The 15,498-nt window shown below is 35.8% G+C and overlaps 1 protein-coding gene across 1 annotated transcript in view; it reads left to right on the top strand.

Annotated features, from left to right (window-relative positions):
- LOC118750352 (neuroligin-4, Y-linked) overlaps window positions 1-15,498 on the top strand; it is a gene marked incomplete in the record, with an annotated part of 198,765 nt that overhangs the window by 97,443 nt on the left and 85,824 nt on the right. The window contains 4 exon segments of the mRNA XM_036485076.1: window positions 1,216-1,433; window positions 9,865-10,014; window positions 10,428-10,861; window positions 14,599-15,075. Of these exon segments, the coding sequence (XP_036340969.1) occupies window positions 1,216-1,433; window positions 9,865-10,014; window positions 10,428-10,861; window positions 14,599-15,075 (1,279 nt within the window).

The following is a 15,498-nucleotide window of genomic DNA, read 5'->3' on the forward strand; positions in this document are numbered from 1 at the left end:
TTCCCTAGAAATATTCTGAGTATATAGTTTTGCAGCCCATTCAATTTTAGTTATGTAGTTTAGTGAAAATTTTAAGTATCTAGGACTTAGTGGTGATTTTTGATATTTTTTTTTTTGTAAAACGTGTTGCTCATTTTCGCCATAAAAAAAAAATACAAAAATGAACGGTAAATGCTAGCTACTTCCAACTGGCATTTTATTATACTAAAATGTAATTAGCTATAAAATGGGCAAAATCCAAAAAAAATCTGATTAAAAAAGTTTAAAAATTGTATCAACATGTTAAAATTTGTCGCATTTTCATAAATGTTCTACAAAATTTGAAACTTTGATTTACAAGGTCCTTTTTAGATAGTAAGCAATATTTTCATAAAAAAATTATAAAAATTTTTAAGCAAAGCAAATTAGGCAAAACTTGCTGTGATGTCTTTTCCCCATTTACTTACTCGTCACCGTAGATGGTACATAATAATTAACAAATTTTTCTATGGGCAGCTCAACATAGAAAAAATAATCTCACCATTGTAAGCTTCATTAAACCCAGTACGTACAGCAAATATGTACCAACATTTAAATTCCATCAAAAACCCAAAAAACTTTTCCATTTGATTCAATAAAATCAATATGACACATAATTATAATATGGCGTCAAAACAACCGCTATCTACCACCATAGCAATCAGCCGGAAAATTGTTGAATAAAATTTTATTGCAAAAGTTTTGCAAAATCGAAACAACAACAAAAGCAATAAAAGTGGCAAAAATAAAAAGCGACAAGCATTAAAATCTACAAAACTGAACCAATGCAAAATAAAAAACTTTTTGTGTAGTAAGCCGACAGTTAAGGTCAATAAAACAGGCATGGAAATGAAAGGGAAAACAAACTCATTTTTTTGCCAACAAAAAGTTGCGCTCGGGAATGCGAAAACGATAAGTGCACTTAAAGCCTTTTTCCCTCTGCTATATTGTTAATGAATTAAATTGATTTGTGCTCCATTATTTAAAGATAAAACGCACCTACCTACACACATACATACTTGGTGGTAGGGAAAAAAAAATCTTTGCCTGCCGACAGCCACTTAACGGCAAATCTGTGATCAATCGCACTAATCCATTCTCTTCTTTTGTAGCCTTACAAAGAGTTTATTTTATTCTTGTAAATATTACTGATTTTCCTCTGCACTCTTCTTCTTCTTCTTCTTGTCGCTGACACAGGTTTAGTCCGACACGTGCGCCAGCACCGTGGGATGGTATACGCATTTCGGACAAGTACAGTCCCGTTTGTCCGCAACGTCTGCCCAACATACAAAATGAGACGGCGGCGCTGGAGAAAATGCCAAAAGGGCGGCTGGAGTATCTAAAAAGGTTGCTGCCATTCTTGGAAAATCAATCAGAAGACTGCCTCTACTTGAATATATTTTCGCCAATTAATGGTAAGTGAGAGCGAGAGAGTATGAGAAGCAGAAAAAGGTGCCTGTGAAAAAGTGCAAGCATTAAATGTAGAATTTATGTTATTTGGGTGATTGCATCGGGGACAGGAACCGGTTATTATTAGGATGGTTTAAAAATGTCGGCAGGCAGTGCATGGACTTTACGGTTCATTCAATTTGAAGGGATTATTTTGGTTTTAATGATTTGATTGATCATTTTTTAAATTAATTCTATTAAACATGAGCAAACACAATAAACCTTCGGCATTTTGAGAGGAATGTATTACTAACCGATTTCCGATTGGGTAAATAAAATGACTAAAAGCTCAAATAACCTTTGATGCTTGGCAATAATACTGCTATTAGCAGTTATTCTATAGTTAATAGTATTAAGCGGCAATTACATATTTTTTTCATTCTGCGCCAATTTAACAGAACTTTGAACTGTGTGGAAAAGCGCTATATCTTTGTTTATTTATTTAATTTTTTTTCGTCCACGCAATGTAAGGAGATGATTAATTATGCAAAAAGCTAGCCAATTACTGTGTCTCTGAAAAAAATGTATCTATCAATCGGGTTGTAAAAAAATTTGGTTCGAAATAGTTGAACAAATCGCGTTTAATTGATATTAATTAAAGGTCGATGCTGATGTTGAACCACAGCGCGACTGAGAAAAAATTATGATAAATTTGGGGGGAAAAATGGATGACCTTTTGTTAAATTTAGCTTTTATTTATACGGTCATAAAAAATGTATATATGTAAATCAGCACTTAAAGCACAATGAATTAAATATCCATACCAAAACTATAATACCTTGATATCATATCGCACACTACATCGCACATCACATCGCGTTATTAAATTTTAACTTCCGACATCTACTATAAATATAACAAAAATTGTAACAGGCCAATGTTAATATTAGAGCAAAAGAAGCCAAATTAACAATTTTTAAAATTTTTGTATGTCTGTCTGTCGTATGTTTGTTCGCGCTTCAAACGAAAACTAATGCCTTACATTGAATGCAGTTTTCCCCGATGTATTTGCTAGAGGTCTAACTTAAAATATAGAAAAGAAAAAGTTAAAGAGTTGCCACCTGTTTTAAAATTGCAGCTTAAGCAATTGCTAAGATAAAGTAAGTATTGCAATATGGTTGTCAAGAGAAAGAGGTTTAAGAAGGCTTACAGCCGAAAATATTTTTATGGAGATTGCCACATGTTTGAAAATTTTCATTTAATTAAATTGATAAAATAAATGGGATATTACAATCCGGGTATCAAACAACACAAAAATACTTTTAAGGCGCAGTGAAGAACGCCGGGTGTTTGCTAGTCAGCAATAAAAATATTTTGTGTGAAACAAAATCGCTCGGAAATAACTTCGACGTCACGTTATTTTGCAGCTTACAACGTCAGGCCTCATCGCAGTTGTTCATTTTGTGCTTCACTAATAAATGACATTGGTCAAGATGACAATTTTGGCACTAAATAAAAGGTGAAAAAACATGGATTACTTCGTAAGATGCTTACCTCTTTTCCCAGCGGGATTTCTCCAAATTACATTTCAAATATACAGACATGCATATCTACAAGTATATTTATGCAAAATAATGACAGCTTTTACAGCAATAAAATTTCGCTTAAACTCAGACTGAATTCTATGCGTAGTTAAATACATAGCTAAATTTAAGCTCATTTTATTACATACCAAAAATTTATTAGATTTTATGCTATGGCACCTATGCTGCTGTTGTTGGGACTTTAGTCTGTATTTCATTTCTCCTATTGCATAATACGTAAGTGCCATTATATTTTTTGTGTTAAATATTTTGGCCATAAATGTCAAATCAAGTCGTTGTTAATACACCCAAAGGCCAACTCGAAATGCTCCTGAACATACAAAAACTCGACATACATACATTACATTAGTGTGCACTTCTGGTATGTTAAACCATTTCAAGTTGTTTGGTATACTACATATATTAAAAGTAGGGGCGTAACGTGTTTGCGGGCTTGAAAGGTATACGTACATACATACATAAGCAATGAAAGAGGCGTTTTCTGCCAACAAAGCAAGGCCATAAATAACGTGTAAACGAGAATAAGTGAGCATACGTATGTATATGCATGCATATAATCTACAAAATAAGTCATGAAGAAAAAGTTCCAAAGCACGAATTATTAAACAAACTCATTTCATTGCTTTTTTATACACTTGATGCGAGGAGGGAATCAACAAAGCATAAGCAGCGCGTAAAACATTCTTTGAAATTTGTTGCCGGAAATAAAAATACAATAACAATGTGGGCGTTTTATTTTTCACAACTTTATAATTAACATGCGGAAGAGTAATGAAATGCATGCGATTTTCGAATGCGACTACTTAAGATGAAAGTCAATCTTAAACATTTATGCATACACCCGAAAGTTTATTATACGTATAATAAGCTTAATACAAAGCTAATTCTGTTATTATGTGGATTTGAAGACGACAAAAGTTATCTAAATTTACTAGCACATAAGTGCATTTCCGATACATGTACTTAAAATGGACTCACGCAATTTCTCAACATACAGTACATACATACATATGTATTCATTAGTTTACCAAATTGCGAAAATAGGTTTCGAAGAATATGTGAAAGTTCTCAATGTTGCGCCCTCTGGTGGAGGTTTTAAGCAGAAATAAAAGTGCATAAATGGATTCCTAATACCTAAAAATCCCTTATAGCTTGTTTTTATACGTTCTAAATGCTAAGAAACCTATTTTAGTAATTTGGCACACTTCAAATTGATTTTAGATCCATGGTTTCTTCGGAAAATTTGCACATAATTACAACTACAATCCTTCAGTGCTATATGCGCATAGTCGAGAAAATCTCCCATACAAATTGACTCGCCCTTGTGTTCTCATGTACGCATTTTAAACAATTGTGGGTTTCTCGACCCTTGTTAAGTGTCGTAATGTCTTAAAGCGTAAAAAACATATGGGTCAAAATAGTTTTAGGGGGCTCGCTATTTGTGATAAAAGCGTTTTATATAATTTATCGGTTTAAAAATAATTTGGTATCGTTACAAATCCACTAAACCTATTTTAACCGTTATTTAACATAGACACGTTTTAAAACATTACGCCGCTAACCACGTCTTGCTAATCCCATTATTGATTTTTATTTTTATTTTTTTATTTTTTTTGAATTCGATTGTCAAATGAATACGAAAGTTATTCGCATCCAACTTTTAGTTTTAATGTGATATTTCATAATGGAACAAAGAGCGGTCGTCAGAAATAATCCAAGCTTTCTGGAAACAATTGTAGCGGGTTGTGGAACTTGGTTATTTTAATATGAACCTGCTAATCATATTCTTTTATTGAATAAAAAAGTGACTTCGCTGATATCCCAAAACTGAAACTAGATTTGAAAAGCAATTTGTTTGGTATTTTCCAGTCATTCAAACAACTTCACCTCCATACGCTAAAATCAGCAATAAATTAGAACATGCCGTAGATATATGAGTTTAATGAAAGTTTCGCATGAAAATTGTCGAAAGCTACATAAAAAGTTCTCTAATTTACACACAAAATAGCAAATTTTTTGAATAGAAAATGCGTTTTTTTAATTATTCTCAGCTTTAAGTAAAATTATTTTGACCCAAAATATTTGGAAAGAAGTCCTAAGGTAAGAGACAAATGTTGTAATCACTTAGAAGAAAGCTAATTTTTTGTAGAATATGCGTATGGATGCCACTGCGTATGAGTAACATTAAGGTGCACGGTATTAATCATTGAAAACTACTTTAGTCATTATTTATCATCATCTCATATTTAACGAAGATCCTTGAAACTTTTTCATTTTTGGCTTCTATTGGATTTTAAATTTAATCTTTAAAAAAAAAATTTTGCTGAAAATAAACTGAACTTAGCTTAAACAGACTTTTATTAAATATGTATGTACACGTGTATATGTATGTATGTCATACTAATAATGATACTAATCGAAATATGCGCCATCACACGCTGTGTCTTTTTGCTCATCTGCTTATCTGGCAATTTAAACTCAATAGTAATTGCCGGCAGCAGCATATTTAAAATACCGCACTGCAACAAAACAAATCCAATTTTGCGTAAATTAGATAGGACAATAGCAAAAATTCATAGTAAATGCCCAAAGCAATAGTCAAAATAATGCTGCTAACTATTTAGTACACATTGTCCAAATATTAGCAAATATGTACATACACATGTTTGCCTAATCAAATGTAAAGAAACTGGATATAATCACCGTGTACATGCGCAAACATGTTATTTTATTTGTTCGCCATAATGCTCCGCATGAAAAGCAAAATAATTGAGTATTTATTGTTCAACATTTTTACTAGAATCAAACAAAATATCCTTTCGGCATCATTTGTGGCATTTTCATTTGACTGAATTTTTAATTAAATTTTAAGTATTACTTAACTAGTAGATAGGCTGTGCTTCTTTGCATTGAAAGCCTTCATTTGCATAGAAACCAACCGTGAAAGATTTTGAAAGATTTCACACTACACAACTTCAATTGATCACAGAAGTTTATGGGGAACGATCTGAAGTAAACCAAATTACCGGTTTTTAAGATTTTTGCTAAAAAACAATAGATAGAATAAATACAGTATTATTTACTGTTTCATGTCGCATACTTTTTTTAAAAATAACGAAAGAGGAAATCGCAGCTATCCAAGGCGCAAAACACAAAACAAAAAAACTTTCAAGAAAAGGATGTTCTCTTTGACGTACGTCAAAGATAAAGTAGCTCGGTTATATAGCTTGAAAAATAATATATTTAAGGACATTTTTATCAAGGTTGATAAATCTGACTTTTCACCGGTTTTATTACACAAATACTTCTATGTGCTAGAAAACAATTTACCCAAAATGCATATGAAACTTGTGTTCCAATTAGCATTGCGATGTCTTACGGCAGGAGCATATACATATTCCAGCCCTGCATTACATCAGATTAGCACATAGCTGCTCCAAGAATTTACTCCGTGGAATACCTACCGTCCGATAAAAATCGTGCAGTGATTACGATCTTTAAAACACGAGCAAGGATTGGGTAACAATAAGCTGGTGAAGAGACAGGCATTGGTCCGTCACTGCATTACAGACGAGCATTTTCAAATTACTCCAACATGACACAAATAGACCACACATGGTCCAACGATTTTTTCAGGGTAATTTTATTGCCTCACTTTCATCTACTTACATACACGTGTAATTGTGCAAACATTCGCAAATAAATATATTTCAATTTTCAGTACTCAGCAGTTTTATATTGCTGACTGCTGTTGTTGTTGTTGAATGCATGACAAATGATATTGTTGCTCACTTTGCATTTTCTAAAATTGATGACGCTTCAGGCAGTCGCTTTTAAAGCATCCATCAAATATCAACACATGTATTGATATAAACTGATTATTAGATATTTAAAATATGATATCGTCGTTTAAAGTACAAAATGGCATATGTGTGGTTACCACATTTTACAGGAGAGAGTAAAATCTGTCATATTCCAATTCCATTCTCTCGTTTTTATCTAATTATCTCTACCTTTTGATATAAAAATATTGAAATTTTGGTACGAATTGAGCTTCCGGTGAGCACATCTCATTTTTGGCACAAATGTCAGTTACGCGGTTTTGCGCTTTAAACAATGATATACAAGTTTGCCCCTTTCACCATTAATTACTGCAGTTCGCATTTATATTTGTTTACTGTGTTGAGTTGTGTGAAGCGCGCAAATTAAAAGCTTTTCCTCCCCTATATTCTATCTAGATAACTTGCAGTACAGTGGTGGCCAAAATCGTTACGTAAAATAGTATATTATTGAACCACTCTATGGTGGCATCACTACATGGATGTAGCCAAGTCTATCCAAGTCTATTGCTTTTGATGGTAAGCTGCTCATTTTAAATGAAGTAATGACAAAATAATTCACCGACTTATAAATCGCAGAGGCAGTGTGGCCTTTTTGTGGATATAATGGGGCCTCGCGAGTATATCGTGAACTCTCTTCACTCTAAATGCGACAATTTCTTTTCTTAAGAGCGTTGGCAGATCCAATTAAGTTGTGTCCGTCTAGTCGTCTAAAAAAAATACCGTTTACCTATATAGGTAACTATATCGTGTGGCTGATGCATCGTGGCCCTTTCCAATTCAGCAGGGTCCTCGTCTGCCAGGAAATTCGAGACGTCTTACTTTGACTCCATCTTTCGCCAAATTCTTTGTATAAAAATTCTTTAAGAAGCAGCTTGCTAGTGGCTTATGGCATACCAATGCATTCTTTACAACGAAAAAATTTCCAGATCGGCAAAGCAAGGTCCTTATGACCAGGGATCCAAGTGAGGTGAAATCTCTTCAACTTGGGCATCTTCTGTATCTCCATTGGATCTCCCTTTGAAGCTTATATACCAGATTACTGAAACCTCAGCTTGAAATATGCTGCAGTAGTCTGGTAACCTAAAAGACATTTTTTGAGGAGGATTTCGGGAGAAGACGCCTTCTGCTGTCGAGTTTAGAGCCTGCCAGATACTGGAATGTTAATATCTTCTTCCCACTCCTCCCTGCATGGGTCGCTGGTAATGAAATTGCTTTCCGGAACCTTTCATCTACAATGGAACCTCATATCGGCCACTCATATTTGCAAAAAAAGCTGATCAAAATTAAGTTCAAAGTCTACTTCAGACCTACGAGCCTCCTTAAACTTCCACTCTGACCCATATTTAGGTACCCGCCGACTCACTCGTGAGCAATGTCTTACATAGTGTAGCGTCTTAAAAATAATCTCTCTTCAAATCATTTGCTTTTGAACAGGAAATTAGGAAACCTTAAGTGACAACTAACTGACTGAATTTGTGGTAACAGCAAAAGTGAAAGAAGGCATTGCCAAGTTTTCCAAGCTTAAGAAGTTTTTGCTTCACAAGGTATGCATACACAGAGTTTCTGAGAAAAACATAACTCTAAAATAGCTTAACGTATGTATGTATATACAGAGAAGTTAGTGGGTTCGTATATCTACATATACATATATACAATCTTTAAATATTACTTTACAACTTTCGGCGCTGCTTTACTGCTAGCCCGCGGTGGTTAGTAGCACGCCGTGAAAACTTTTTGATTGAAAATTCTAATTTACTTGCGGTTAGCAAATTTGAAGTTTGAACTCCGCAAGGAACACAAACAATTTAGCTCATTCCTCGTCACTTTTCCTTTGGCTTGGTGTTGTTGGAATGCCAGTGAAATTGATTTTATTTTATTTTTTTTATTTAACTTGGTTTATTTGCATAAGATTTATAGGTAGTGTAGAAGAATGTGTGCTTTTTTGTCCCTTTGATACCAGAGCCATAGGCTGGAAAAATTGAATCCAACCAAAACTCCAGTTCAAATGCGAAAAAAGCCGTTTCGATGAACTAATCCAAAGCTGCAAAAGGGTTCGAGCCGTTGAACCGAACCGACCGAATTTTTCATTAGGCTTGTGAAAAAATTTATTTTCCCTTCGCATACGTATTCTAAACTGTTGTCATTGTAGGATATCGACTATACAGTATCCAAGCTCTCCAAGTTCCAAGTGGTCCTTGCAACTTTTTTACCTGTATGTACCGAAACTGAGACGATTTTAGGCAAACCACGCTAGTATCAGAATAAATTTTTGAAAACCATCTTTAGTGCCGCCATTAAACTTAACTATCTGAGAAATAACTAACAAAGTAACTACGAAAAATTCGGGGCAAAGTAAAAACCTCGAAACGAAGCTTAAATATTAAATGCCTTTACAGCGCTGCGGATGGGATGGCGACCGCTTCACGAATGGACAAATAACAACTTCCGACAAGCATGGCAGCAAATTAAAGCAAATTAAATCAACACGTGCGCCCACATAGCTTCACACACCTCAGTGCAGTTGCTCCAGCGCCATGTCCCCGTTTTAGTCCCATTGCTCCTGGCGCCATTTTCATATTCATGCTGCTACGACGCGACCTTAGAGTGAAAAAACAATAATAGAGGCAAAAACAAGAAAAGATTACAATAACTACGCGTAAGCGTCTCAAACCCGTAATAGAAAGAACTGCTGCTTTCAAAACGGAAGCGTTTAAGGAAGGGGCGCTTGAAGCGTTTTAACTGTGTTGTTTGCTCATGAATTTTTATTTTCTAATTTTACTTTGGGATCTTCTTTTTAATTTTCTTTGTTCCTATGGCAAGTCTTGCGCCACCCAGCGCTAAGGTGCCAAATATATATATTTATATACCGTTATCTATGCACCACCTAACAACATTTTACTTACTGTTTAAGCATATTACTTATTTTCTTCCCTCTCATCATTTACCGTTATCTAACATTTATTGCTTAACTGCTTTCGCACTGGAATCCACCTCGCACCTCCTTGCTGCAGCAGGCGCCAGCGAAAAGAAATTGCCCGTAATTGTGTTCATACACGGCGAATCGTTCGAATGGAGCAGCGGAAATCCCTACGACGGCAGCGTGCTGGCGAGCTACGGCGAAGTGGTCGTTGTAACGCTTAATTACCGCTTAGGAATTCTGGGTGAGTATGAAGCACATGGAAACAGCAACGCTTAAGTTTAACTAGCAACATAAAAGCGGACATGCACTGACACGCTGCTGGCCAGCTGGCTGCCTGGCTGACTGCCTGTGCAGCTTGAAAGAAAAGCTGCAGTTGCGGCGTTAAAGAAAAATGTTAAAACTAAGGGAAATAAAAGTAACCCACAATAGCCGACATAAAATATATAGCGCTAATAAAGTGCCAGCGCCTTAAGTTAAACTGCCACAAATGCATGCAAGCGAACGAACGAGCGCCCGCGCGCGCATTTCGCAAGCCCAAACAGCAATAGCTATAATTTATGTTGATTTTCCGCGCTTATCTCACTAAATTCATTTCGCAACTTTTTATTGTTCCTTCGCTCTCTTTGAATTTTTCTTTTGTTCTCTCGCCTGCAGGCTTCCTCAATGCCAACCCCAACCCGCAGGCACATGCGCGCGTGGCCAATTACGGTCTCATGGACCAAATGGCCGCTCTGCATTGGATTCAGCAGAATATACAGAAATTCGGCGGCGACCCGAATGCAGTCACGCTGGCGGGGCATGGCACTGGCGCCGCTTGCATCAATTTTCTCATGACATCGCCGACAATGGTGCGCGGCCTCTTCCATCGCGCCATACTCATGTCCGGCTCGGCGTACTCATCCTGGGCACTGGTCGAGGATCCAGTCTTGTTCGCCGTCAAATTGGCGAAGGAGTTGAATTGTTCGATACCAGAGGATTTGAATAAGCATCACGAGCAGATAGTCGATTGTCTGCGCGAAGTGCCGCTGGAGGATTTGTATGCAGCTGATATACAGGCGCCGAATTTTTTAACATCCTTCGGACCATCGGTGAGTGTAAAAGTGGAGAATTAATAACTATTGTTTAGGGTTTGATAAAAAACACGATTACTTCAAAAGTTTAGAGTTTAAGAAATTCGGGAGTGAACTAAATTTAACCTCTGAAAATAATTTCTTTATTTGTGTTCTTAAAGTAAACACAAAATACATCCAAGCATTTCTTTGAAGACACTTTGTAACTATATTTGAAGCTACATTTTGTCATAAAGAAACGCTTTACACATTGACATACATAATTTAGCCAACTTCAAGTTACAACCCAACAAAATACACACTTTCTTTTTTATCATACAATAAATTAATAGCCCACTGCTTTCAACAAGCAAAATAAATTGAAAAGAAAAGGTCGAAAACTTTCGCATAAAACTTACAGCGGGACAACTGAATAAAACAAAAACGTTGTAAAAAGAAGTCTACTATTTGCCTGAAATCTTAAATGGAGAGGACAACTATCTGATCAAGACATCTTTGGCGAAGGTCAAAGGCAAGAGCGCCCACCTCCTTTCGTTTGCAAGCAGTTCCTTAAACATACATACATAGTACACACATACATATGTTCATATATATATGTATGTATGCACTTCCAGCTGAGTTGTGTGTACTATGTGAATGTGTGTGTAAATGACAGCATTTAAAATTGACGACCTTTTAGTTAAGACGTTAAATGATAAGAGTAGACAAAAAAACGTAGTAAAAACACTTATGCAGCAAAAGAATGCTGAAGGCGATTGGGAAACAGGGAGGATAGCAAGAAATAAAAACGTTTCGAACAAAAAAAGAAGTTATGCGCCGGGAATACATACATACATACGTATGTGTAGTAGGGCGATTCAGAAAACAATTTTTTTTTTCCTCGGAACCATGCTCCAAAGTTTCGGTTAGACGCCAAAATAAGTCTCAGAAATTATAAGCCCTTATTATTAATATTAAAAATGTCCGCATCGCACGTTTCGATTTCCCACACAGGAAAAGCGTTTTTTACTTCTGATTTTTATATTTAAGGAACGATACCTTGTACTATAAAAGTCTTGGAGTAGAGAATTTAATGGTCTACAAAAAAGTATGAGGTCAATATTCGGTAAGTCAACTCGGCCAAAAGTTATTCGGGTCAAAATTGGAATGGTGGTGAATTCAACTTTGACCTCGAATAACTTTTGACCGAGTTGACTTAGTGAAAAATGACTTCAGACCATTTTTGTAGAAGGTTCAAATACTGCAAGACCTTTACAGTTGAACGTATTGTTCATTAAACAAAAAATTAGGATTAAAAAAACAATTTTTCCTATGTTATTCCTATGGGAAATCGAAACGTACAATGCAGACATTCTTAATAATAACACCAAAGGCTGATATTTTCTGAGACTTATTTTGGCGTCTAAACGAAACTTTTGAGCATGGCTCCGAGGAGAAAAAGATACAAAATAAATTTCTCTACCACCCTAATGTCTAGTTAGTTATATACAGTCAAATGGTTGGTAACAGAAGTCACAGACGTAAGACAACATCCAGGTGAAAGGTCTTCTCGAAACCTTTTTTGTTAAGATGTCTGTTCTCTAAGAAATATGATTTAAATTGGAGTATATATTATTTTAAAATTCATAGAATTATAGATAGGGGGGGCTGCTGCAAAATAAAATAAAATAAAATAAAATAAAATAAAATAAAATAAAATAAAATAAAATAAAATAAAATAAAATAAAATATAATAAAATAAAATAAAATAAAATAAAATAAAATAAAATAAAATAAAATAAAATAAAATAAAATAAAATAAAATAAAATATTATAAAACCTTCTTCTTCTTTATTGGCGCTGCAAACGCCTAGCGATTTTGGTGAAGCCAAGTCCTTCTCCACCTGGTCTTTCCAACGCAAAGGCGATGATTGCCACACCAGTGTGTCACCACATGTTAACTTGCACTTCTAACGTCAGAGTCAAAGGGTTTCACCGTAACAATAATTACCACGTTTTCTAAGTAGGCAACGGGACCACACTTTCGTATTTTGATATAACATACATAATAATAATAATAACATACATGGTGCTATAATTTCCACGAAGGTATTTTTTAAGGACGCTTAAAAATGTTAGTATCGATCCGTGAAAAAAAAGCTGTGATCTATGCCTCTCTATAGCAGTTCTCTTGAGTTAGATCCCATGGTACCATTATCAAAATAACTAGTTGTCCGTTGATCTTTCTAATCAGATGCTGTAGATGCAGAGTCCGACAATATTTAATTGACAAATGCAAGTTGAGTAGGGGTTTAGCGTATTGAAAGCCTCAATATAGCAAGATATAGTAGCCTTTCCACGGTCTTAACAATTACGAAGTGAAAGTTAATCAGTCTGTGTAATTACGGTAACTCCAGGGGATTGCTTGCCTATTGCCATGGGGCACAATCTAGCAGAAAAAATTTTCATTATCTTTATTCATGTCTGTAACGTCTACATACGACAGGCTTCTTACCCTACTAATATTATAAATGTGAAAGTTTGTGAGTTGCTAGAGGGCGAGTGTGTCAGTGCGTTTGTTGCGCTTTCTCGCTAAAAATCCGGAATATTTTTAGGTTCAATTTGGCACACAAATAGGTGGCAGCATCCACCTATGGAGTCTGAGAAACAATTGATCTGCAAAATTTTAGAAGACCATCAGCATCGATAACTAGAGTCCCTAGCTTTTTACCTATTGCATCGCTAAACGTCACCTTACCTCTTGCTCTATCAAGCGGAAAGTTTCACTAAATTCAACAATTTTTTTTAGAGGGGTCTTCATTGCTCAAAAAATTTTGACGAATTTTTAACTACACTGCTGCTGAATTTCTCATAACTTATCATTCTGCTTTACAAAAAGGCTAGTTAGTCTGGCTGTTTGACAATTTTCTTTTTTATCTTCACATCAACGCTTCCTTTCGTTTGTATCCTGTGCCATTTTATTCCCTTTATCATTTGACGGCGCGACGAAACATTTTTCTTGTACCATTTTTCACACGCAAGTATATTTCTTTTTAATTTACCATCTAGCACGCAGCTCTACAAAAAAATTTTATGAGTATGGTATGCATACTAGAGGAAAACTAAAATGTAAAAAATGAAACTCCAGCGATAAAATAAGACAGAAAAAGTATAAAAGAAGCACACAAAAAAGTGTACACTCTCCCCCCCGCCCCTCTTCCCTCTTTTATTATTTATATTTTCTTTTCTAACCAGTGCGCATTGTCACCTTTGATAATAGCAACAGATGCCAGCAGCTTCATTTCTTGCCCAATTTTATTCAAACAATTTTGTTATCCTTAAAACCAAACATTCTATTGCTGCATTAATGGCATTACACACCACTATATTTGTGTGTGTGTGTGTGTGGTGTGTATGCACTGAAAGAGGCGATAATTTGATGTTTTTTTCTTATGCTGACTTTATTACTCAATTTCATTTTCTCGATTTTCATTTTTGTCGTTTTCGTCGTTCGGCCTGGCTATCACTCATTTTTATGTGCCAATCTACAGATACTTACACTAAAGACAAATACATACATACATACGCAAAAGGCATAGTAAAGTGTGATGAAATGTTAAAGCCGAAATAATACTACGAATACCAGCTTGCTATTTGCGCATTTCATTCCGAAACTCTTACTGCCATTTTACGCATTGCCAAACCATATAACCAAAACACTAAAACATTTCCTTTCTCTCACATTTCATTTCTATCTTCTCACTTTTTCAATTTAGGTTGATGGTGTCGTTATACGACCCGGTCATTCCAATTTCGATATCGATGATTTAATGATGCGCAGCGCCAAACGCGCCTCAGCAGATGGCGGTATCAATGCTTTCTTTACCGGTGGCGCTTATGCGGGCAGCGCGGGTGGTGGCGGCGGCGGTGGCAATGGCTTCGGCAGCGCTGGTTCTGCTGGTAGCAATGGCGGTGGTGGTGGTGGGGGCGGCAGCGGTGGTGGATCCTCAGGTGGCGCCTACTATAGCGCGCTGACTGCGAACTATCCGAGCATGAGCAGCGGCGCCAACCTCGGCTTGGGCGGCAATGGCGCTCACTACGATGTGCTATTCGGCGTGGTGACCGGCGAGTCTATTTGGCGTTTCAGCGCACATGATATACAGAATGGCTTCGAGGGCGAGCGGCGCGATAAGATTATTCGTACTTATGTCCGGAATGCCTACAATTATCATCTCAATGAGATTTTCTATACGGTAAGTAAATATGCAATCAAGAAATGAGCATTGAAGGTATATTTTTTGATGGGACCAATAAATTGCTGAAAATTCGATACAGAAGGTGGATGAGTTTAAATATGAAGTAGATATGAATCATTGCATTTATTTATAGTAGAAACTTTTCAAAGCCTAATGAATGTTCATTCCTATTGGGTCATCAAATAGTAGTAATGGAGCTCAGATAAGAATTATTTGTGTAGAGGGAAAAAATGCTTTCCGGGAGCCCTTACATCGGGTATCTTGAATTGATAGGCCTTCCATGCTCGATGCTTTAATTCATTTTGTAAATAATGGTGAGAGTTGTAAGGCGTGTTTTTTTATTTAACTCTAGTTCTTCTCTAGTAGCCTTCTCGTATGCCTTCGATAAATTTACTTAAAGTAACCTCAAAATCAGAATAT

This window comes from Rhagoletis pomonella, unplaced genomic scaffold (assembly GCF_013731165.1).
Source record: "Rhagoletis pomonella isolate Grant_MI unplaced genomic scaffold, Rhpom_1.0 Rhpom_scaffold_00001, whole genome shotgun sequence".
In the NCBI taxonomy this organism is placed as follows: Eukaryota; Metazoa; Arthropoda; class Insecta; order Diptera; family Tephritidae; genus Rhagoletis; species Rhagoletis pomonella.